At 42.9% G+C, this 25,685-nt stretch overlaps 1 protein-coding gene across 1 annotated transcript in view; it reads left to right on the forward strand.

The window, feature by feature from the left end:
- Positions 1–24,861, forward strand: part of LOC112103829 (ralBP1-associated Eps domain-containing protein 2) — a 139,229-nt gene extending 114,368 nt beyond the window's left edge. Inside the window, exons 16-19 of the mRNA XM_029910945.1 lie at positions 12,934–13,017; positions 18,483–18,628; positions 22,493–22,598; positions 24,273–24,861. Coding sequence (XP_029766805.1) covers positions 12,934–13,017; positions 18,483–18,628; positions 22,493–22,598; positions 24,273–24,341 — 405 coding nt within the window. The 3' untranslated portion in view covers positions 24,342–24,861. The remainder of the gene's footprint in view (positions 1–12,933; positions 13,018–18,482; positions 18,629–22,492; positions 22,599–24,272) is intronic.
- The last annotated feature ends 824 nt before the right edge of the window (positions 24,862–25,685 follow it).

Below are 25,685 nucleotides of genomic sequence, written 5' to 3' on the forward strand. Positions count from 1 at the left end.
GCTCCTGGAGTCTTGTGATTACATCCGAATCTCGGTTCTTATTTTTTTTTAAAAAAAGGAAAGTTGCTAGATTTCATAGTTGTGAAGAAAATTTTGAAATTGTATGGGCTATGCCCCCCAAATGTAACCGATGCAGAGATGTTTGCCTGAATCTGCAGACAGCTTGAAACAACAGCTCCGAGTGATGTGCACTGTCCCATGCATCAAAATGGCTTGCGGCTCTGGGTGCCCCCGACAAGGCCAACCCAGCAGAGGACTCTGCATGTAGCAGAAGGAGAAGAATGCAGCAGGCCTTGCCCACCAACCAAAGCAGATATACCCTGGTTATTGGGGTAAATATTAGTGGTGGTGTGTGTGGGGGCTGCTGCCACTCATGCCTCTTAGGAGGCAGAGGGGGCCCATCTTGCTTCTTCTCTGGTGTAGAAAGGATCATCATACCGCTGTCGCTGCCTGGGAGGGGAAGGAGGGTTCTGTTATCATCACTTCAACTAGGGAAGGGTGTGGCTGGGCACAGAGCCATGGGGGCAGAGCTCTGGAAGTGTTTGCCAGAGCTGTCGTTAGGGCACTGCATTGCCTTAAACTGGCCTTGTTCCTCAGCCCCTCTCTTGGGCCTAAAGGAGTTGGGAATGTTGTCTTCGGGTGAGCTAATAATGAGGGAAATGGCAGCTGGGTTTGTTCCCCAGGACTCTGTCACTCGTAGCCCTGTAGGTAAATTTGTGGGTGTGCATGCATCCTTGTCATCTATCTATAGAACTTGAGGATGTGGTTGATTAACCATGCATATACTTCTTCTTGAGTTTCCCTGAGGAACTACTGTAACCCGTGTCCTCTGTGATCTTATCTGTTGTCAGAGTCTGCACTGAGTCCAATCCTCATCTGTATCTTTTCACACAATGGACCCCTGTTTCAATATAATTTTCACCAACATTTTTCCTAATGCTCTGAAATCAATCTCAGTGTTCCTGTGGTAACTGCAATAAATAAATTTGCCTTTCATCAGAGCTTAGATACTGTAGTGTAGAGAGGTATCCAAGCTATTGTTTATGGTCTCTTAATCCAGTTTACAATCCACATCTCTGTTTTCCTCTGTAAGCCAATTTGAATTAATTTTTCCTGTAAGATTTTGTGAAACACAGTATCAAATGCTTACTAAAATCCAAATATATTACATCAGCTGCATTACCTTCATTCACTGATATTGTGTTTCTGTATTTTTTAAAGGCAATCCAAGTTTGCCCAAGTCACTGTGAAAGTTTGCTGGAAAGACTTTTTAATAGAAGCAGCAAAGAGTCCTGTGGCACTTTATAGACTAACAGATGTATTGGAGCATGAGCTTTTGTGGGTGAATACCCACTTCGTCGGATGCATTCACCCATGAAAGCTCATGCTCCAATACGTCTGTTAGTCTATAAGGTGCCACAGGACTCTTTGTTGCTTTTACAGATCCAGACTAACACGGCTACCCCCCTGATTTTTAATAGAAGTAGATTTACACAAAGGCTAGTCTTCTGTTTTGGCTAATAAATTATTTTGAAGTATTTTCCATCTACAGATCTAGTGTGTTTCCTTCTAATATTGGGTGTATGTAGTTCCACTGCTATCTTGTATAATACACAGTGGTGGTTTTTGTACATACTCCTGCTGCAACATTTTCTTAGATATAGGAATAAACGTGTTTTTCAAATTTTCCTGTCTACAGCTGATAACTCGAAGGATCAGTAATTAAGGAGGGATGGAATCAGTCTAACTAGATTGTCCAGTATCTACTGCTCTAAGCTCTTTGGGCCTGGGCCTGTCTCTTTGTTCTGTGTTTGTACAGTTCCAAATACAGTGATGTCCAGGTCCAGAACTGGGGCTCTTAGGCAATACAGTAATACAAACAGTTAATAATAACAGAAGGTTAGGGAGACAAGCTGGCCAGTGTATACAAACAAAATACATGTTATTTAGTGGCAGTAGGGATGAAATTATTAATCAACTAAGCAAAATAACAATTTGTAACAATATATATTTACAACTGGAATTGACTTTGAACACACATGAATGAGGTTCCGTTTGAACTGAACTGAGCACATGCACCCAAAGATTAGATAGGGCCCATATTCTTTTATGTAAAACAAAATAATACCTTATTACAGTTGGCTTTTGGGTCTACAGGAGCTGGTTTCAACAGCTGCATAGTGTGGGGGATTTATTAGCACATTAATGTTAATAGGAATTATCGAGGTACACTGAACAGAACATAGGTGTTCAGGGTTTTATCCAGAGTCAGCTAAATAAATGCAGCATATATCACACTTAAATTAGCACTCCTAACTTAAATTGCACTATAGTGGTATCTTCCACTGCATAAATCACTATACATCTCAAGTCCTGCATGTACTACATGAGGGGAGACGTGGAAAATGAGGGACTATATATTTTGGCTGAAAAACCAATTATTCCTAGCCTCCTCTCCCATAGTCTGGTTTACAAAATTGTTGGTTTTGTAAATTGATGCTGATTCTTCTGTAATTTATTTTTGGAAACTTGATTACTATTTTCACGTTTGTACTGGTGATTTCGGCAGACATTGATTAAAAAGTATACACTCACTCAAGTAAATAAGAACATAAGAACGTCCATACTGGGTCAGACCAAAGGTCCAGCTAGCCCAGTATCCTGTCTTCCGATAGTGGCCAATGCCAGGAGCCCCAGAGGGAATGAACAGAACAGGTAATCATCAAGTGATCCATCCCCTGTCGCCCATTTCCAGCTTCTGGCAAATTCTTTAAAATAAATGGAATAGTTAAGAAGTCGTGAGCTGCAGAGCCTTAAAAGATTAAAATCTTGAGTTTCTAATACGGTATTCTGTAGGCTGAAGGTTAGATAGTGCAACCCTTATAAATGTTTGGTAGCCTTTCTTCACCTTGGGAAGCACTTACTCAATGAGGTTAATTTGATTATTATATCACTACGTTCTCACCAGTGTAAGTAAGGTTTACGCAATCTAGCTGTGAAAGTATAAATTATTGTTATTTTCCAGTAGCATCTAAGGGCCTGATCCAAGTTGCTGGAAGTCAGTGAGAGTCTTTCTATTACTTTCAGTGGGTATTGAATCAGAACCTGAAGGTCGCAATCAGATTGGGGCCCCATTTCAGCAGGGACTGTAAACATAGACCAGGGATGGGCAAACTTTTTGGCCCGAGGGCCACATCTGGGTATGGAAATTGCATAGCGGGCCATGAATGCTCATGAAATTGGGGGTTGGGGTGCAGGGGTGGTGAGGGCTCTGGCTGGGGGGTGCGGGCTCTGGGGTGGGCTTGGGGATGAGGGGTTGAGGATGCAGGAGGGTGCTCCGGGCTGGGACCGATGGGTTTGGAGGGCGGGAGAGGGTCAGGGCGTTGGGGCATGGGAGAGGGTCAGGGGTGCAGGCTCTGGGTGGCGCTTACCCCTATGCGTAGGAGCCGGAGGGGGGGGACATGCTGCTGCTTCTGGCAGCCGCGCAGAGCGGGGCAAGCCCCCTACCCCACTTCCCGGCTGGAGCTCAAAGGGCCAGATTAAAATCAAAATTAAAATAATATGCGGACCCTGGGCCGTAGTTTGCCCACCCCTGGCATAGACAAAGAGAGTTCACAATCTTGTATCTGTAATTTTTAAAAGCAAAATAGTTGAAAAAATATTTTTCTAATTTTACTGCTGAGATCAGGATACCATGTATCTGTTGGAACTGCTCATGACATCACAAACCCTAAATCAGTGCTGATCTTTTCTCAGTAGCTGTGATAACATCAGTGCAAAAATGGATCCTGAACACAAGGCTTGTCAGGAAAAGTCAGTAACGAAAAAAACGATTTTCAATTATTTAATTTGAAATGAGTTACATTTGAAAACTGAGACATTATTATTTTTACAACTGTTAGAACATTTAGATGTAAAAATGTAGTCTGGTACTGGATAATTCCTTAAAGTTTTCACACTATTCCTTTTTTAAACGTTAACAATGATCTAACCCTATTCACAGACTTCAGTGCTTCCTTTAATCAGGGTCTAAATAATTATTAATCAACTATCCAATTACCATTGAAATCAATGAGTCATTCTGCTGAATTTAATGGAACCAGGCCCCTTCATGTGTGATAAATAAGAAAATGCATTTCATTTTAATACTACCAGAATTAAAAACAGAGCTGTCAACAGCATAATCTCTGTGAGGGTCCCTTGAATGTGGAATTCTTTTCTCCCCCCCTTGGTTCCAAATAGCCCAAGTCTGCTGACCTTTAGGGGATCTAGCATGACCTATCTGTTCGCACAGGCATTCAGGGAAAGTAAAGGCATTGAGTGAATGGGACAGAATATGTTGGTTTGTTTCTATTATTCTATTGTGGCTGTGTTTTTGTTTAAACATTAGGCTAATTGGCGTGCTTTTTTATATTGAATCTTGATGACATTTGTGCATGTGATTGTAAGTGCTGGCAGGACATCTAGAGCTCTAGATAAGTACATTTTTGTTTTAGAAATCAAAAGGAAATAATGTATTGAGGTTATGGCAACCTAGTACTTGCATACGCAGTGGTACAAGTAGAGCGAATCTTTTCTTACATTATTAAGTCACGGTAAACCCTTTTTTTAGCCTGTATATCCAAACATTGTATTAGAAAAAAGGAATTGTTTTATAAAGGATTGATACAGTCCACCCTATTTGCTGTGGGTTAACATATGGTGTATAATCAATGTGTTAGATGCTAAAGAAGACTGTGACTGTAATAAAACTATAAATCGTCTGTAGTATGAAATATTCTGCCATCTGTCACTTTGAATACAATACAAGTGGATTATCCTCCTCTGTCAGGGGAAAATTATATCTTAAATCCAGAATAGCCAGACCAGAAAAATAAAAAGGGTTTAAAATGATAGCGACCAGCACATTTAATAAGTTATTTTGGGGTTCAGTGACAGATGCAATGAAACCTTTTCTAAAGTGGTTTCCAGAGGGAAACAAATCTCTTAAATAAAAAAAAAAATTAATTTTGTATTTTGCTGCAAAAATTGTTTAAATGAGAATCATATGCCTGTGTCTCTAACAGAGTGCACATGCCCCCTTTCAGCTTATATTAATATGGTTCTATTAAAGTGGAGTATTAAAGCAGATTGTTAATGTTTCCATCTGGGTCCCATGCATTACTTGCAGTTGGGTTGAACATTGTGGCCACTTTGTGCATATTTACTGCCTTTTCCCCAAACCTTATCACCAGCTCTCAGATAGCTTTTTTTAAAAAGCGCTTATCAAAATTTCAGGATTGCACAGTGCTGAGAAAGCAGTCAGCACTCTAAGATCTTGGCAGCTTGTTGCATTTGCATCCCTATAGGTTTTCTTTCTGCCTTATCACTTACAGTTTTTGTAACAAGCTGTAAAAAGAATTGACAGTTCAATGTGGTATATACCAGGCTCACCGAAACTGAAGGGAGAAGGCTTGTTTTTTTTGGAAATAGCCTTTAAACAGAAAAATTGGTTTGAAACACAAATATGTGAACATTTAGAAAGGAGAAAAAGATGCCCCTCAAAATTAATCTATTTATAGGTGACAGAAGGGTATAATTAGTATCCTATAGAGTGTAAAGCATGAGTAGTCCACCTCACCTTACAGGTAAGCTCTTCTGCACTCCCCTCTTTGTAAATTGAAGAAGTGGCACTATAAGTGATCAGCATCGGGTGATCCTGTGAATGCTTTTGCACATATGGGTAACTTTTTTCACTTGAATAGTCTCATTGACTTCAGTTGGGCTACTAACATGTGCAAAGTTACTCTTGTACATAAGTGTTCATATGTGCTGGAACGAGGAGTGCTGCCACACCCCTGGCTTGAAGTGGTTTCCATCATATACAGGGTTTATAGTTTGGTTCAATAGCTCTCAGCACCCCCACTATAAAAATTGTTCCAGCACTCCTGTAAGTGTTGGCAAGATCAGGCCCTCCATATGCATTTCTCTCCTGCAGAAATGTTTCAATATAACTGAAATATGAAGTGTGTTATCTATTTTGCTTTGGAAGGTCAATCATGCACTTCCTTCTAGCAAAGTGAGGGTGGAATCTGTGTATAATCCTGCTTTACTTGAGGAGTGAGGACCGGAACCTAAAAACAAAAATGAAATGTAAAATAATGTAATTTTTGCATTTATCTAAACCTGTCGTCTGAGGACTTCAAAGTACTAAACAATTAAGCAAGTCTTGCAACAACCCATCAGATAGATGTTGTTACTGATGACAGTAGAGAGGTTATTATGGCTGACTGGCCCAGGGTCACAGAATGAAGTAGTGAGTGTCTGAATAAAAACCAGGGGCCCTGACACTGTCCTCTTCTCTGTCCATTAGGGAAAACGTAATATTGGCTGCTGAGCTACAAGTTTGATCACTCAGTAGGAGATTGAGATCTGAGCCTTGCTAGTACATTCCTCTAGAATGGAAGCTTCTTAGGGCATGGCTACACTTGCAAATGTAGAGTGCTTTGAGTTAAACCAGCCTTCGGAGAGCGCAGTAGGGAAAGCGCTGCAGTCTGTCCACATTGACAGCTGCAAGCATACTGGTGTGGCCACTTTTGTGGCACTTGCAGCGGCATTGGGAGCAGTGCATTGTGGACAGCTATCCCACAGAGCACCTCTTCCCATTCCGGTGCTGTGGCTTGTGGGAAGGGGGTGGAGGGTGCGGGGCATTCTGGGTCCTGTCCCAACACCCCTTGATGCATCGGTTTGCATCCCAGCAATCCCTTTGCTTCCATCCACAATTGGCGCCATCTTTCAATGTTTTTTGTGCTGCTCACTCTGTCTTCCCTTTCGGTCTGCGGGAATGGAGCCCGAACTGCTGAGGAATATGCTGACGAGTCTCGCCAGCACATCACGTTTGGCAGTCGAGTTATTCTTTAAGATACAAAGTGACAGTGAGGACTCCGACGATGATATCGACTTGAGTAACGCATACGACACGAGATTGCTTGTGGCATTCACAGACATGCTCACCACCATGGAATGCTGCTTTTGGGCTTGGGGAAAAAAGCACTGAGTGATGGGATCACATCGTCCTGCAAGTCTGGGATGACAAGCAGTGGCTGCAGAACTTTCGGATGAGAAAAGCCACTTTCATGGGACTGGGTGCTGAGCTCGCCTCCACCCTGCAGCGCAAGGACACGAGATTGAGAGCTGCCCTGCCAGTGGAGAAGCGGGTGGCTATTGCAATCTGGAAGCTGGCAACTCCAAACAGCTACCGATCGGCCGCTGACCAGTTTGGAGTGGGGAAGTCCACAGTTGGAATCGTGTTGATGCAAGTTTGTAGGGCCATTAATCGCATCCTGCTCAGAAGAACCGTGACTCTCGGTAACGTGCATGACATTGTGTCTGGCTTTGCACAAATGGGTTTCCCTAACTGCAGAGGGGCGATAGATGGTATGCATATTCCAATTCTGGCACCAGCCCACCTAGCTTCCTCCACCTCCTGCCTTGTTGGACTAGGCTCTGAAGTGTCCATTGGTGGTATTCAGAGTGGAGGTGGGGTCACCCCCAAGTATTGCATCCAGCTCTTTGTAAAAACAGCAGGTCGTGGGGGCAGCACCGGAGCGGCTGTTTGCCTCGTGGGCTTTGTGGTAGGCATTCTGCAGCTCCCTCACTTTAACCCTGCACTGTAGAGCGTCCCCGTCATGGCCCCTTTCCATCATGTCCCTTGATATCGGCCCAAAGGTATCGTAATTCCTGCGGCTGGAGCGCAGCTGGGACTGGACAGCTTCCTCCTCCCAAACACTGATTAGGTCCAGCACCTCGTCATTGCTCCAGAGTGGCTAGAACAGGCATTGTGGGACACTTCTGGAGGCCGATCAGAGCGCATTAACCGACCAGGGCGTCCACACTGGCGCCACAGTGCTCCAGTGGGGGCGCATCAAACGTTATTCCATTCGCCGAGGTGGAGTACCAGGAGCGCTCTAGCTGCGGAGTCAGAGCACTCTACATGCCTTGCCAGTGTAGATGGGTCGTGAGTTAGAGTGCACTGGGCTGCTTTAATGCGCTCTAACTCGCAAGTGTAGCCACGCCCTTGTAACCCCCTGCTTGGAGGGTAAGAGTATCCTCCGAAAATATGAATATGATGTGCAGCTGAGGAACATAGGAGGAATATCTCTTTGGAATATGAACTGCTGTACATTGGTCTGTTGTCCGCCTGCCTTGTGAACTCTTCTATTTCAAAATTTTGAAGAATTTTGAAATAGAAGAGTATGTTAATGTTAGTCTTTTGTTTAGTCCTTTATTACTCTTTCCCAAAATAGTATAGTCTTAGGCCTGGTATACACACAGGTTTTGTACCACTATAACTGTGTCAGTTAGGGATGTGATTTTTTTTTTTTTTAAACCAAAATAGTTATACTGGTACAACCCCTTGTGTGGACGCAGTTATAACAGTATAAAAATGCCTTATACAAGTATAGCTTATATATCCGTCTAACTGCATCCACACTCAGTAGATTGCAGTGCTTTAATTATACCAATGTAGTTAAAGTGGTGCTACTTTCATGTGTAGACAAGGCCTTGCATTTAAGTTGTAAAGTGGTGCTTACATGCTGAAGACTTTCAGACTCTACAGTAGAAGACTGAAGTCTTTAGCACCAAGGAAGAATTCCTCATACCATAGAGTTGTAAAAGCACATGGGAAGCAAGGAACATGTTGCTCAGCTCCCGAATGAAGGAGAGATGCCCAGGTATTCACTGATGAGCATGGTAAAAGAGCTAGAATGGAATAGAATAGAGGGAGCACACCTCACATTGCTTGTCAGTGATCACCTTCTCCCCGTGCTCCATAGCAGCTGCTCAGAGTGGCATTGTGACATATTCTGGAGCAACTTGCACTCAGCCCACAGCAAGAGAGACAGGTGCTGGTATGTAGAGCCAAAGGTGAAAGCAGTGAAATGAATGGGGGGGGAAATCCCCTGCCAAAAGAAAAAAGCTGTCATAAATGCCACACTGTTTCTGAAATAACTTTAGACCAGATCATTCCCATGTAGATGAATACCTGTAGCTGCTTCTTGTGGAGTATCCTCTGCATTCTTTTACTGGGGAGAGAGAGATTGCTACCTCCATGAGGAAAGAGGTCTGGCTCCAAAATCCCATGAATCCCCTCAGGTCTACTATGTCTCTGGTATTTGCCCAGGCCGTCCTGACTGTTATCTCTTCTCTGGATCTTCCTCAAAGGGGAAATCCCCAGCAGAGGCAGCTCATGAAAAAGTAACACACCCGTTGTCTGTATGACTATTCCTTTAAAATCTGAGTGGGACCAGTGAGGGGAAATGCTTTTGCTGCTATATCTTATACCAGTTCCCCGAACAAAATAAGTGATACTGGTAAAAATACTTTATTACTGGTATAACTGCTTCTACCTTAGGGCTTTTGCTGGCATAGCTATGTTGGTTAGGGGGCCGATTTTTTTTCATACACCTAATGTAGCTGTGTTAGGAAAACTTTTAGGTATAGACCAGGCTTTCTTTTTATAAGAGGAAATGGAAAGTTCAGAAGAGTTCATACACGCTGTCTCCAGTGTAGCCTGTTGTCCGCCTGCCTTGTGAACCGGGGTGAAAGTAAAATTTCTCTTACCGGTGGGGGGGCGGGGGGGGAGCTCTTCCCCCCCCTCCTCCCCGGAAGGGGCAAGGCTGGGGGGGTCAGTGTCCCCCAGCCAGCCCACCTGCACCCCCTGGGGCTCCAGCAGCAATTTAAAGGGCCCAGGGCTCCAGCCACTGCAGCTACCTGCAGTGGCCGGAGCCTCAGGCCCTTTTAAATCGCCAGCCCCTGGGTAGCTGCTCCTTTTGCCCCCACCCCCGACGGCGGCCTCGGGGGGGCAAAAGGGGCAGGGATGTTAAAGCGCTGCTGCAGCAGCTCTTTAAGCAGGGTCCTTTTGCTGTGGCAGCACTTTAATGTTGCTGCGGCAGCACTTTAATGTCGCTGCCCCTTTTGTGCCCCTCCCCGCATCGGCGGCATTGACAGTAGGAACCTGGCAGGGCTGCTGACGGCCAGGTGGGTGTGGGGTGGGCAAAAGGAGCAGCAGCACTTTAAAGTCAGCGGTATGGGCCGGTACAGGCAACCACTTTTTACCGGTATGCCGTACCGCCTTACTTTCACCCCTGCTTGTGAATGAATTCAGAACCATCAGATCAGTCCCAAGCTGATGAATATGCATGCATCTCTTGTGCGGACTGTGTTCTGAGAAACACAGTAATGACCTGTTCTAAATACCACTAGGTGGCACTTTAAGGACACGACAACCAGTGGTTGTATTCATTTTACATCAGCTCCTGTACCAGAACTGATTCCTTTCTTTTATAAAATCTGTGTATGTATTTAACCATCTGACCTCTCTTGTTAGCCGTACCCAATTGTATTGTGAGATCCGCATTCCACACGGGGGTATGATCCTCATGATCACAAATGAATAGGCAGGGCGGTACCAACACCAATGGCTTTTGACAGCAGCGAACAGTACAATAGAAATGTAACCCTGCAATCACTGAAGCTGTTATTCTAATGGGTGGCCCATGCCCACAGCACTCAAATAGCCAATAAACATAAAAAATGCTGTGTCATCAGATCGGCAGGAAATTCTGAAATCTTTTCCTTTAGCATTGGCATCAACACTTGGTTCAATATTTGCATCTGATAGTGTCCAAAACTTGTACTTTTTTCTTTCCTTTTACAAATATTATTTTAAGTAACATTGTTCTGCTGTGAGGCCTTTCTTTTTGGATCAGTTTAGTTGTAGGTTGGGATGGTCAAAGGCAGCCTGACTCTGCTCCCAGTAACTTCAGTGAGAGTTTTACCATTGACTTCAATGGGAGCTGAGCACTTTTGCAAATCCCAACCTGTGTGTGTGTGTGTGTGTATGTGTGTATGTGTGTATGTGTGTGTGAAGGCAGTCGGTGGCGGGGGGATGAGGGGAGTAAAGCGCTGTAGCTTTGCAACTGAAGTATGATCCTTTTTGCACCTGCCAAAATCTAATCAGTAGTCAGAACCAAATGGTGCTTCTCTGGTTATCTCTTCCTTCCATCTCAAACTATCCTCCTAGAATCTTTTACTTGATTTTTTCCTGCTTCCTTTCTCACTCAGTTACATGTGGTCCCCTTCCGTACATTTCTTCTGAGCAGGAGGACATACCACATGGCTCCCTCTGGGGCCATCATCATTGGTTTTTCTCTGTGAATCAACCCTTTCTCAAAGGAATGTGGGTGAGGGCGGAGATTTTCATTCCCCCGGTGTCCAAATTCATTGCCTCCGTGATGCATTTGAGCTCTGCTGTCCCAAGATCATTCATTAGAATTTATATGCCTGGAGTGCCTGCCCGATATGCTGTTGCCAAGCCACTGAAGCCTGTGTTTTGGTCCTGAATTTCTTTGTTACACAAGAAATGGTTCTGGAAAGTAGGGAATCTATTGTTTTTCACTGGATAACAGAGAGACATGTTTTATTAAGAAAAAATTAAATCCTTGATTTCAGTGATTCAGCAGAGTGTGCCCTTTCCCCCCTTTCATTCCTCTGTATGTCAGGAGCCTTCAGTTATTATCTCAGCCTAGCAATACCTGGAAGGTTTTCGGAATCAAAATGTTAGTACACATATTAGCCCCCTGGCAAATTCTTTTTAGCATTGGTTTGTAGTTCAAATGTACCATACTTGAAGGAGGAAAAGGGAAATCTTGTCAGCCATCGCATTTTATTTTCCCTTCTGTCTTGAGGAATTACATATGCATTTAAAGGAAGATCACAAATCCCTCTCCTAGCATTATTTCTACCCCTTTCAGTTGTAGAGCACTAGCAAACACGACAGAGCTTCCTCTCCCCACCAGCTTCCATGCTTCTGTTGTGAAGGGAGTGGAAGTGGTATGATAAAGCCCCTCTTTAAATATGTTATAATCTATATCTAATTCTGACATGGTTTGATTTATGGGTTGCGCTGAATCAGAGGCATTGAAGTAACTTCGACTGCTCTAGATCATGATAATGAAGGGACTGTCATTGCTTCCAAAGTCTCTCAGCAAGAGTCTGTCAGCAATAACAGAATAGGTTATTCCGTGCTTGATAAATTATTGGTAAGAGTCTTTAGGTGAAATCCAGGCCCCACTAAAGTTAATGGGAGTTTTGCCATTGACGCCTGTGGAGCCCGGGACTTAACCCTTTAAATGTAGCCGCACAGAAATAAACCATTTTGGAGAAGTGAGCGTGCTGTAGTGCAGTAACCCCCTGTTTTAATTTTCAGCCTAGCCTGTTACATTTAAGGACTTTTCCTTGGAAATGCTTTGACTGTTGCAATTATTTTCTATTTGGAGCTGGATTAGGACAGGAAGGAGGTAGATTTGTCTCTTTCTATACCTTGTATATAAAGTGACATCATCACAGTTTTTGCGGTACTTCCCATTTTCTTGTTCTAGGCCTTAGCACCCACAGTCAGAGGCTCCCCTGTAAACCCCTCCCTCCCACTGAATATCATTTGATCTCAATATATGTTCATATTACTATTTGTTCAGTTTTTCAACTGGAGTCTTCAGGATCCAGTGACAGTTTGCACCCCTGACCTTTGTAGTTGTTGCTGTGGCTTTTCTTTTCTCATAATGGAAGAGCTCTATGTGCTATATTGTAGGAACCAAACCTTAGAAAAGACTCCTGGGTAGCAGGCCATTTATGTTCAGAGACGTTGCCATTTGTAGCTTTTCACAAAAAGTTTTCTCTTGTTTTCTTATCACAATAAAGGGGGGAAATGGTTTAATTAAAAATATACAAAAGACGTGTGTCATTCACTTAGCTGTCACCATAACTTTCCCCCTCAGAGTTAAATTGCTAAAGTAACTTTCCTTTTGTGTCTAGTGTTTGCTTTCTTTGTCTTTATTGTACATGACTGCTAGTCATTTTCTGGGTGTAGCGGTGACTGATTTGTTGTTACAGACAGAGCAAGTATCTGAGATGGAATTACATCCTCAGATGAATAGAGCTCCATCACAGACAGAAGAAAGCAGCCCAACGAGAAAGGTAAGGCCAATATGTTTAATGCCGTTGTTGAATGATCTGCCTTTATCTTTTTGGCTTCATCAACTGACCTTAGTTGTTTTAAGTTTTAAAGCAATTAAACTGAGGTTTAGGGTTACATTTTTACATGTTTACTTTTTCTGGAGGTCAGGACACCAGGGGGAATTGGACTCATGTGACATCCACCATCAGCTCAGATAAATCATTAAGAAAGCTTTCAATCCACACGTCAGTACATGTGCATTAAGAAAAACAACTTGCCATTTGTTTACAGTATAAACACACGGGCCCTTAAAGAATTGGGGAAAAGAGATCAATGGTGTCTGGTCCTCATTTCCCTCCAGCCTTTCCAACATGAAACATTTTAAAAATCTGACATTAAGGATCCAGCATAAGTACACCAGTTTATTAGAGCTCAGGATCTCTTATATAATATGTATAGAATTGCAGGACTTTGTTTAAAACATGAATTACAGGTTTTATATGCTTGCAGGCATATAAAATAGATATGCTGTAACTACAGCCTTGCATTTTCCAGGGGTGAAACCTGGCCCCATTGACATCTTTAGGAGTTTTGCCATTGAATTCAGTGGGGCCATGATTTCACCCATGCTCTTTAAGGTTTCCCTGTGCCCACATTGGCTTATTTATTTCTTTAGATTTATGAAACAACAAGAGGCACCTCTCTGAATGCTCTAGGTGCTTCTGACAAATGCTGGGAATAGGAAACACCCCCGAATGTGTGCTAAATAATCAGGCACCACAAAAACAAACCAGCCCCCAACTTCCTCTTCCCCTGTATGTTTTCCCCTAACAACAGTTGCTTCTTTGGTAGCCCTCCCGAAAAGTTGGGCTTTGCAGCGTGCCGGGAAGGTCAACACATTCCGGCTATTGCGAACCAAGAGGAGGCGTGACTCCAAAGGACTGGGTTATGTCATTTTCCTCCTAGTGCCTTTTAGGGTCACACCCCTTTGTGCCTTTGCTTTTGAGCCATCACTCTGGCTGCCACCTCAGTCCTTTCCATCTAAGATCAGTAGCAGGGGCAGTTGTTAATTAGGAGTTAGAGGCCTAAGATCTCCAATAATACTCCACCAGTACTAATGCAGCACAGACATTACGTAGTGTCTATTTAGTGCTGATGTACGGCACAGTGTGGTACCAGATGCTGCCACAGAGGGGTGTTCTTGAAAGGGACGGAACTGCATGATGCATGGGTGGAGGTGAGAGTCTAGGTGGCCTGTAGGAGAGTCGGGAGAGTTTGGGTGAGGTCTGGTGGGAGAGGGAGCTGTTAAAACACCCCCACAGGTGGTAAAGTGGGCTTTCTTCCGCTTTCCTTCTGTACTCCCTGCCTCTCCCTGCCCAGTGATGTTTCTTCCCCAAATGAGCACCATGACCTGTTTATTTGGCTGGTAGCTCCTGTGCCAGATGCTGCAGCTGCTCCTGATGTTCAGTTACCCATATGACCTCTAGCCACCAGAGGCAGCTTTGCAGAGAAGAAGCCAGAGAGAGCATAGCTACAGCCAACCCAGCCCACTATAGAGCTGACCACATGTAGCTGGGCTCCTGAAACTGGCAGCCTTAAATAGCCACTAGCCCCACCCACCCCAACTTCCTGGAGTGTATCCCCAGGGCACAGGCCTGCAGGAGATCTGCAGCAGTGGCCTGAAGATCCTCCTCCTCAGTACAATGAAAGAGGAGGCAGGAGTATCTATCAGAGTTGTTCTGCAGAACTTCAGCCCTCCCCCCGCCCCCCCCCCGCAAGGGACAGCTTAGTGATATGGGGGCAGCGGGACACAGATGGGGGGAGAGTTTTGGATGGGAGTAGGGGGGCAGCAGGGCAAAGTGAGCCTCTGGGAAGTGTAAGTTTCAGGAGGGCCCAGTGGTTATGGAGCGTTTACTTGTCCATTTCAGGAACTAATTTATCAATAGAACTTAACTTGTCATTAGGAAGTTTTTTATAGCAGAGCATCCATATAAAAAAGCTGACGTCTAGAGCATAAAACGCTTGTTTTGAAATGCCATCATCTCCTACAATGCAGGAACTTGCAGCTGCTCTTCCAGAATTTACCAGGGAATTAATCTCTTTAATTTTCTTCCTCATTCTCCAATGTTTTTTATGGGGTTGAACCCTCTCCCACGTGCATCTTCCTGATGCTTCACTCAGGTTTCCCCCTCCCCTCCCCACACTTCCTTTGAACTCCTTTTGGGTGTTGCTTTTTTATTGAGGAAGGGACGAATGTACTGAGTGGGGACTCTGGCACCAACAAATGTACCACTTGCACTAGGCACCAGTGACTACTGCTCAGAAGACAGCTTCCTTCCTCCTAGAACAACCAGCAGTGCTCATCTCTCCAAACGAGCACAACAGTTTCCCCAAACTACATGCAGGTAGTTTTTAAGTGAATGCAAATTTATTAGAAAAACACAATAGAGAGAACCAGTAGTTAGAGAGATCCCTGAGACTCTTCCCCCTAGTCACTAGGAGGGTGAGAAGCTTAATTACAATTATGGGATGTTGCCTAGGACATAGCTGAAAAGTCCATCTAACTCACATCTTAAAAAGCTAGCTTTGTCATCAGTGTCTTATCCAGGTGTGTTTTTAACCAGATACTTTCAACTTATCTGCCTGGCACCTTCTGGCAGGCTCAATGTGTCTATCTTTAACCAACGAACTTCTTATAGGCTAGTTTCCAAGTTCAGTTAGCACTGGTGGTATTGTCTCAGCCCAAAACAAACTACAGGATAGTAGAACTGCTTTCAGATCAGTTTGTGCAACTCAAATTTCTTTTGTTCTCAAAAGGACTGACTTCCCTATCATCCTGCCAAGTAAGGGTCTCTGTGTTTTCTGTTTGTCTGGCTTTAGGAATGTACCAGCCCCTCAAATAGCACTCATGAAAATGGGGCTTTTTGACATCCAGGTTTGGCTGTTTTTGCCATACTAACAGAGATTGTGTATTTTGCATTTCCCCAGCTCTCACTCATTCAAGCATGTAGAAATCACACACAGGTTCCCTAGTCGTTTCACGTGACATTTTCAGAGAGAGCTATTCAACCCTGCCAAGTGTGAGGCCCCAAAGCGCAATCTTACTCCAGATCTATAACCATATAATAGTTACACTCTTCTGCTACCCTGTTCAATTAAATGGCAAACATAGATACTATTCAATTATTTAAAAAAAACAAAGGGGAACCAGAGGACTGAGTTTTGGAAATGAGATTCTGGGCCTTTCTCCTAAAGGTTAGTGGTGGAAATCCAGCTCATGCCAGCAATACTGACTGACAGATATTACCATTTGATGGCTGTTCAGTGAGGTCCTGGAAATGAGCTCTTGGTCTCATTTCAGATTCTAGCAGCCTGGTGTCCACATTCATAAAACCAACATCACTATTGGCAGCCACATAGGAGGCCCAGGACTGAATACGCATAGAGGCTGAACTATCCTCTGCCCCAAGTGGTGTTCCTACCCTTTCTAGATTGGGCATGCTAATGAGACAGGGTGGGGGAGCTTCCATTGCAATGACTCACACTGCAGCCATTCTCTATGTAAGTGGGGGACTCAGGCACTAACACTATTAAACCAACAACTTACACGAGGATCACATTCACTCACTTCAATTAACAAACACTAAGGGACCCATCTCCATTGTGAAAACAAGCAAAACAGTGTATAGTCAAAAATATCTTGTGAAAATCTGGTATGTAGATGTAATCGCTCTCAGCCTGGGTATAAATTTTTTTAATAAGCAGTAAGCAAATACATTAATTATACAATGCCATGTGATTATTTTGACTGTGGTATTCCACATATTTAAGGCAAGTGGCTTTCCATGTTGGGTGGTGTGCAACAGATCCTGTTTTTTTTTGTGGTTTTTTTTGGTTGGTTCTTTTAAATATTGTTAAAGTAGTCATGGAACCCTGTGGGATTTTGGAATATTAGAGACTCTACCCTCTCATAACGCTAACTCTATTCATGGCCTTAAATTACTTTTTATTGCAAAACACCCACAATAGCCCTCTGCTGACTCAGATTACATATTACAGCCTTTTGGGCACTTCACTGGGTCATTTAAAGGTGTATTACTTTGTTTAATTTATTTGTATTGTATTAATTGGTTCCTAAGACATAGAAAGTAAGGGAGCCTGGTCCAGTGAATACACCACTAGACCATATAATGAAAGATGGGTTCTAGTCCTGGCTCTGCCATTAATTTACTATGTAACCTTTGGCAAGTCACTTTACCATTTTGTGCCTCAGCTTCTTGCTTGGTGAAATGAAGATGATGATACTACAGGCTTCTCTTTGTTAAAGCACTTTGAGATCTACAGATGAAATATGTGCTATGAAAGCTAAGCTTCATAATAATATTATTATTATAACAGCCTGATACTGCAGTGTTGTTAAAGTTTTGGGCAAAATTAAGGATATTTTAATTAAAATAATGAAAGCACTTCTGGCCTAGTTTATTAAAAATTAATGTATTTTGTCTTTTCTACCTGAGCCTGACCACATCTTTTCATGTACTTCTCCATGACAAATCCCTAGCCTCACGTGCACTCATTCTGTAATGATGGTTTACATGTAGGTCTTTGTAAGCCAGTTTCCGAGCTGCCTCTAAAAGGGAAAGTATTTCTGGGACCGACATCATAGGATAGAGGAAACCTGTCTTGTGTTTGAGGCATTTGCCTGGGACACAGGAGATCTGGGTTCAATTCCTAGCTGTGCCACAGCTTTTCTGTGTGACCTTGGGTAAGTCAGTCTCTCTCAGACACTGAATCCCAGCTGTACTGTGAGGTTGGTAGTAGTTCTGTACCTCTCAGAGGTGTCATGAGGATAAATTGATATGTTTGTGAGGCACTCACATTCTATGGGGATGAGATGAGGCCATATAATGAGTAGATGCTTTATAATCCTTAGCTGGCGATCAATATTGTTCATTCCTGGGAAATTTAAGGTGTCCTGTGTTGATCACGATGGCAGCGTATGCAGGCAAAATCCTCATATTACACAGAGCATAATTTTTTAATTATTATATTCTGGTAATGTCTAGAAGCCCTAGTTGGAGTTCTGGCCCCAGTATGCTACCTGTACACAGACGCATGTACACACATTTGCATGGACAGTCCCTGCCCTGAACAGCATACAGTCCAAATTAAGATAAAACAGAAGTAATGCATGCAAGACAATTGAAGGGAGGGAGGGCAAGACACACCAACAAAAATAGCCAACCTGCAAATATAGAAAATTAATATTAAAATGACAGAATGCAGTTTCTAAAAAGCAAGTTATTACTGAATTTAGTCAAAATTGAAAGAGCACAAAGCTTAGGCCATACTTCAGCAGTTTCTGTGTCAAAAGCATTCACTCATCATAGCCCTTTTTTTCGCCACATCAACATTTTAGCATGTCTTTAGACGCTGACTTATTTAAGGACTAACTGAATCTTTGTTTGTTTGTTTTTCTCCAAAGGAGATTCTGCTTACTCAGCCACCATCCAAACCAATCCGTAGGAAATTCCGCTCCGAAAATCAGGTGTTGGAAAACCAGGAGCTTACTCCCACTAGCAGTGTGACCTCTTCCTTGCCTGCAGTCAAACCCCATCTTCCAGCCCAAAAGTAAATCACACACCTAAAAACTACATTAAGCTGCATCATGAGCTATGACTTGACTGTTTTTTGCCTCGTTCTCATATTTAATGATTGAATGACTCAGGGCATTGGTAATGAGATACAGACCTCAACTCTTGATTGCCAGTTCAAATGCAGGCCAGGTCAGTAGTGACCAAAAATTGTTAACATCTAATAGCTGAACAATGAACTCTTTGAAATGCACTTGATGGTTTCAGTCAACAAATATGTGTCCACATCACAAAAGCTACCACTCAACTACCCCTTGTAACAAGGTAGTAGGGATCTTGTGTTGACCCCGTTAGCAGGTATTTGAAGCCTGCATAACGCTGCTGAAGTTGTGCTCACTCATATTGGCAGTTCTGACTTGTTAACCAACCGGGAGATGAGCATGCGGGGAATGGCTCCAAATCCCTTCAATCTTGTCATCATAATAAGATGGCAGTTCTCCACAGCCAGGAACTAAACTTCAACACAGTCTCAGTTACACGGGCATTCACAACACTGAACACCACCACTGGTCAGGTGTTTGCAGATGCAGTGGCTGAGGAGAACAACACTGCTTTCACCACCACTTCAGCCATAGTGTAGGAGTGGCAAAATTCTCTGACACAACTGGTCAGACTAAGCGCTTCTCTTCAGTCCCAAGCATTCTAAGACGCCGCCTTTGGTACGACTAACTTGAGAGTAGGTGGTATCCAAGTGTCTTCACTGATGTTGAGCAATAGATAGTTGTTGTGTTCCACTCCATCAAAGAGAGGCCCAAACACTGAAAAGCAATATTTCCCCCTTCTATTCTGCCATCTCATTGGATCTAACAGTTTCCGAGGATGAAATATAGAAAAAGGTCTACCAAGCTGACAGGAGTCAAGTAAGGCTTTCACTTTTAGCCTAGGGGAGACGTCGATCAGAAAATGATTACAATACATGTTTAACGCTCATTTCTAGATCCATCCCAAAGAAAAGAGTATAACATCAGCATGAGTTGAGCCATAAACCACCTGGGATAATCTTATGATTGCCATGATGCTATGAGATCTAGAGTCAGCATGCTACAGCTATTGCCAGTGTGCAAATTGAAAGCATAGATATTGAAATCACTGAGACCAAAGAGTCTTCATGACTCCAATAACAAGTCCAATAACAGTAATGCAGGCACAAGTGATGGAGTGGGAAAAGGGCTGTATTCAGTCAAATTTATTTTATTCCAGGATTCATATGTGAAATGAGTGCAGTTGAATCTTTCTTTGGGTTTGCACATTTCCTGCAGCTGAAGTTGTACGCAAAAAAACAAGGCTGTGCTTAGCCCAAATCCTCCGTTTCTCATCAACAGATTGTCTAGGGATGTTGTGGAAGCTCCTTCACTGGAGGTTTTCAAAAGGAGGCTGGCTAGCCATCTGTCTTGATGGTTAGACACAACAAATCCTGCATCTTGGCAGGGGAGTAGATTAAATGACCCTATGATTCGATGATTTTGGACCAGGTAATCTGAGCCAAAACCAGGCCAGCTGAGTCATCCAGTCAGTTTTTCACAATACGTGTACAATCAAGCTGTTGAGGGCCTGAATCTGTGCTACCTAGGTTAACCGGTAAGCATTAGGATTACTGTTAACCGACCTTACCCATTAACCCGCCACTGGCCGGCCGGAGCAGCCCCAGCCCTGGTGGCCTTTCACCCGCCAGAGGGACCCCAGCCCCGGCTGCCTCAGTTAAACAATATAATTTTAATCGTTTAACCAGTTAACTTTTTAAACAATATTTACATCCCTAGTGCTACATAACTTGGAAGATTAAAATAGAAAATAGGGCTCCTGAGATGGCCTGAGAATGCTAGTACAGTAACTCCCCACTTAACGTCCTCTCGCTTAACGTTGTTTCGATCTTACGTCCCTGCTCAATTACTGAACATGCTCCGTTTAAAGTTGTGCAAAGCTTTGCTATAACGTTGTTTGGCTGCCTGCTTTGTCCACAGCTGGCAGCCCCCCATCAGCTCCCCTATGCCCCCCTCCACAGCACCTCCCGCCCGCCGGCAGACCCCGCAGATCAGCACCTTCTACCTCCTCCCCCCACTTCCTGCCTGCGGCAATCAGCTGGCTTGCTGCTTTCAGGAGGGAGGGGGGAGGAGCGAGGACTCGGTGCGCAGACTCCCCCTCCCTCCCCTGCCTCCCGAACGCCACAAACCAGCTGATTGCCACGGGCAGGAGGGAGGGGGGAGCCTGCGCGCCATGTCCTCGCTCCTCCCTCCTGTCTCCTGAACGCTGCAAGCCAGCTGATTTCTGTGGGCAGGGGGGAGGAGCGAGGACGTGGCGTGCGGAGTAAAGGAGGAGGGGGGAAGAAGAGGTGGGTTAAGGGTGGGGGCTTGGGGGAAGGGGTGGAGTGGGCAGGCCGAGCGTTGAGCCCCCTGCCCCTAGTGCTTGCTGAGTAGGGGAAGCTGCCGCTGCTGCTGCGCAACGTGCTTCTCTTAGCCTACAGCACCTTCAGCCTCCTCCTTGCCTGCCTCATTGTCTCCAGTGCCAGTGGGTTGTGCCTGCGTGGGGTAAGGCGGGGGCACCTCTCAACTATAGTACTGTACCGAATGGCAAAAAAAAAATTTCCCTGGAACCTATCCCATCCCCCCATTTACATTCATTCTTATGGAGAAATTGGATTCGCTTAACATTGTTTCACTTAAAGTCGCATTTTTCAGGAACATAACTACAACGTTAAGTGAGGAGTTACTGTACATGTTTTTGGAGCCCCAGTTATATAGGGGGACCAAGGAAAATTGCAACACCTGCTAGCATCCCTAATCAGCCCTATCTGATGCAGATGTTTGTATTTTCTCCAAAACATTTAAATGACCACATAGACTAGAGATACGTGTAGGCTTTGACTTATTTTATTTTATTTTTTAATTGTATTATAAAGATTGATTAGGGGCAAAATGTAGATAAACAGGTTGGTGGAAAGGTGAAAAATAATAGCAAAAGGACCAACCTATTATAAGAAACAGGCACAGGTTCTATTGCAAAGATCACAGCTGTTCCGCTCTGTTCAGAGAAAGAGCTAACTTGGGCTTTTCCCAACTGCTTGCCACCATGTACATCTGTCTTAGATCATGTTGTCATTAAAGAGCTGCTGACACCTCATGTACAACTTTAAAATGTCTATTTAGAAAAAAGTTCTGCTTATCTAACCTATATTTATCATATTTCCTTTCCTTGTTGTTTTTTTATTACTAGCAACATTTGCATTTAAACAAATCTTTGTTTCTTTAAGAGTCATGGACAGATGAATAATGTCCATAATTGATCTATCTGAAGTCCCATTTCTGTGTGTGACATCACAATCAGCTATGCTGGAAATGACTGGTATGAAAATGGAAGATGAGTATTTCAAGTGTAGAAAAAAGCAGCAAGAGCAGCTAAACTCTTGAAAAAGCAAAGATTTTATTTTCATGCAGATGTCCTTAATAATAAATAATTAAAAGATACTAAAAATAAGTAAAATTGTTTCTAAATAGAATGTTCTGTACATTTTCCATTAGGCATTAGTGACATTTTAACCCCCATTAAGTGTTTGAAAACAATAATTAGCAAGGATATTGCAATAAATACAAGTACATTGAAAATAAAATAGTTGAAATGGGCCTAAAATAGGTCGATGGTTCAGATTAAAAAATTAGACCATTTTGCTTTTGAATCACTCATTCAGTCATCAACACTTATTTACTACATTTTCTTGTAAATTTGTATCTTTTTCTTTTGATCAAAAGGTTCAGTACACATGTACATAAAGTGGATGTCTGGTCTCCTGGGAACGGTCACTGTTGAGGCTCTTTTCATTGAAATGTTTTGTATTTATCTCCAGCAGACAGTCTTCCAAACAGAAGAGGGCTATTCAGACTACTATTCGTAAAAACAAAGAAGCCAATGCGGTGCTAGCCAGGTTGAACAGTGAACTCCAGCAGCAACTGAAGGTAAGGAACACATTGAATATCACAATTACAAGACTTGATGCAATCGGGTGTTTTTCACCACTGGCTAAGGATCTAGTTTCTCTTTATAGATGAAACCTACTGCTTTGTTTCCAGACTCTCTTTTGAAAGAGTGGCTACGCTGTACCTTTAGGGGTGAGTGGTCTATATAAGAAAATGCGTAACCTAAGTGCAAAGGGCTGTGTTGTCGATTGAATTGAGTTTAAATGATAATTCTTGTCTTTTGAATGCTCCTAGAGCATTTAATTCCCTCTCCTCACGCATGAGAGGAACTCAGCCATAGTTTTCTTTGTCCTGATCAGTTGTTGTTTAGCTTCTTACGTTCAGTCATTCAGTATACAAAGTATTGGCTGTACTGTTGCCTTAGATAAGCTTCTAAGAGTGATTTTAAAACACTATCCATTGGCTTGTATTTGAGAACTTCTTGGCGTATTTAAATTGGTAAGTTCCTGATAAAAATAAATTCTGTTCTTTTTAATTGTCCAGTCATGAAGTCAATAAATTCCTTCATTTTTCTTCTGCTGAAGCTTCATGTCACTTATATAGACTATCATACTTCTACGTAAGCAGGTCTGAACATACTGGGAATCCTTTCAGAGACCATCAACACTGATTGCCAATCAGTCAGAGGAGACTGCTGTTGCTTTTCCCTACCAGGTTGAAAGTGCCACCTTTTGCAGCACTTCCAGCTCTATAATGGTCTGGAAATGTGAGACCAGGACCAGAAACTGAACCCTGATGTCCTACCTAATAGTGCAGTGGGCTGCCACTGAGTCGGCCTGCCTTGACCTTCTTTCCTTCCTTTAGCATTCCTCTGCATCTCTGTCACAGTCCTGAGAAATCCCCATGCTATATTTTTCCTAGCTTCACATCCCACCCCACTCACTCAACGTCCCATGTTACAACCACCTTCCTTGGATCAGGACTGAAGTGTAATTCCACATAGGAGTTTATCATTACCACTATTCCTGAATTGTCTAGAAGGATCTCTCAGGAGCAGTGCAAGGCAGACTATCCCTACCAGGGCTGAGCATGCAACCTTCAATAGCAAGGTAAAAAGAGGCAGTATGGCCCAGTGGACTGACCTTGGGGAAGGATGTCTCACTCGTAAGTTTTAATAGCAAACACTCTGCCACCATTACATTTTTGACTCTCTTTCTCTATGGTATTTATATGCCCCCCATTTGCACATCTGAGCACCTTACAGTCTTTAATGTACTGATCCTCACAAGACTCCAATTAGGTCAGGTCGTGCTGCTATCCCCAGTTTACAGACGGGGAACTGAGAGAGACAGTAGCATGCCAGGGTCACACAGGAAGTCTGTTTTGGAGCAGGGAATTGAACCCAGGTGTCTCAAGTCTGTGCACTCACCACTGGGCCATCCTTCCTCTCATCGGCCAGGTTGGGCAAGTCCCTGGCCTCTCTCTGCTCATTTCCCCATCTGTAAAAAGAGAATAATTCTACTTATCTCAGTAGGTTGTTATGAGGGTTAATTGTCTAACGTTTGTATGGTGCCTTGAAACGATAAAGCGTGATGTAAGTGGTATGAGATCTGCAGTAAATGCCAGCTGTTACTAGACTACTCTTTAATAATGCAGCTTTGTATGTGTTGGTGCCACAAAAGTTATAGCATTTCTTTTTTCTCTGTGCTCCAGGAAGTTCACAAAGAACGAATTGCATTGGAGACTCAGTTGGAACAGCTTCGTCCTGTAACTGTCTTGTGACCTTCAGTACATTATTTAATGGCAATAAATGGACATTTGTGCCAAGAATTTTTGACTCTATTAGCACAACAATGTGAAGTCTTTGTAAAGTTTTCACTGAGGCAAAGTGGAATGTGAGTTGGGTTTGTTGGGTTTTTTTGCACACCACCTTGCACATTTTCCCTTTCAGATGAAGAGGGTAGATGAGATAAATGTCAAACCGTAGGTTATGTCTAAGAAATGAAAGTTATTTCCGACTTGTCCTTCAGGACATTACAAAATGCAGTTAACCACCAAAATCAATCATCTAACTCTGAAATTATTAGTGGTTTATTTATTTAAAGAATTCCTGATTTATGTACTTCCTTGAAAACCAATTATTAAAAGTTTCATGCATTCAAAATTCTTCTTTATATTTAAAGTTCCTATTCTAAGGTGGTTTCTTGGATGTTTCTGATTTCACATAGGTTTATACCAGGAGTTAGTGTCTGTGGTTTTAAAACACAAAAGAGAATAAAAATAATTGTACAGATAGTCTATATTCACAATCACCTGTGACTTAATTGTCTTTTTAGTGCCATTTATGATTATTGGTCATTTATGTCTTATAAATATTGCAGGGTTTGTGTTTTATAAGTTAAAAATCATGTGAAAATGCAGTTTTGAGAACTAAAAAGTGTTGAAACTTGCTGATTTTAGAAACTTTTTTTTTAAAGCTATACTCCACAGGGAAAGCTAGAAATGGGCATGTTTCTCTGTATGTAATTAATGTGTGCTTGTTAAAACAACAGCATTGTAATTTTACCACTGGAAGTTAAAATGAAGCATACTGTATATTGTGCTTGTCTTTGGAGACATGGGTTTTATTTCATGTTTGTTTGCATTGGTCTGCATTCCTGTTTTACTAGCTATTGCGTTTTTTTAAAGGACCTGAACTAGATGTTTGATTCCAAATGAAATAAACATATGTATATGCTCTAGGTAGGATTTTTAATGACTATGATGTGAAGAAATGAATCCTACAAGGGGTTGTCCATTGAGTGGCCTTAATACTGCACAGGAGAGGCTCCTTACAGGATGAGGCTCCCAGGACCTTTCCCTTCTCCAAAGAGAGAGTCAAAGGCTATAGTACTCTATCTGGGTCTGATCCAGGGCCAGTTGAAGTCAATGGGCATCTTTCCATTGACTTCAGTGGACATTGGATTAAGTCCTCTATGAGACTTTCTGACAATGGAAGCTTTCTAGTGAACCTTTTAGTTATTGGGCCAATCCTCTTATAACAGGTAGTTTTAGAAGTAATGAAATCAGCCTGTCCCCTTTGACATATGCCTCATTGATAAAAACATAGCATGCATGCCATCCTAT

This window comes from Terrapene carolina, unplaced genomic scaffold, assembly GCF_002925995.2.
Source record: "Terrapene carolina triunguis isolate 2854851 unplaced genomic scaffold, T_m_triunguis-2.0 Scaffold23, whole genome shotgun sequence".
Taxonomy (NCBI): domain Eukaryota; kingdom Metazoa; phylum Chordata; order Testudines; family Emydidae; genus Terrapene; species Terrapene triunguis.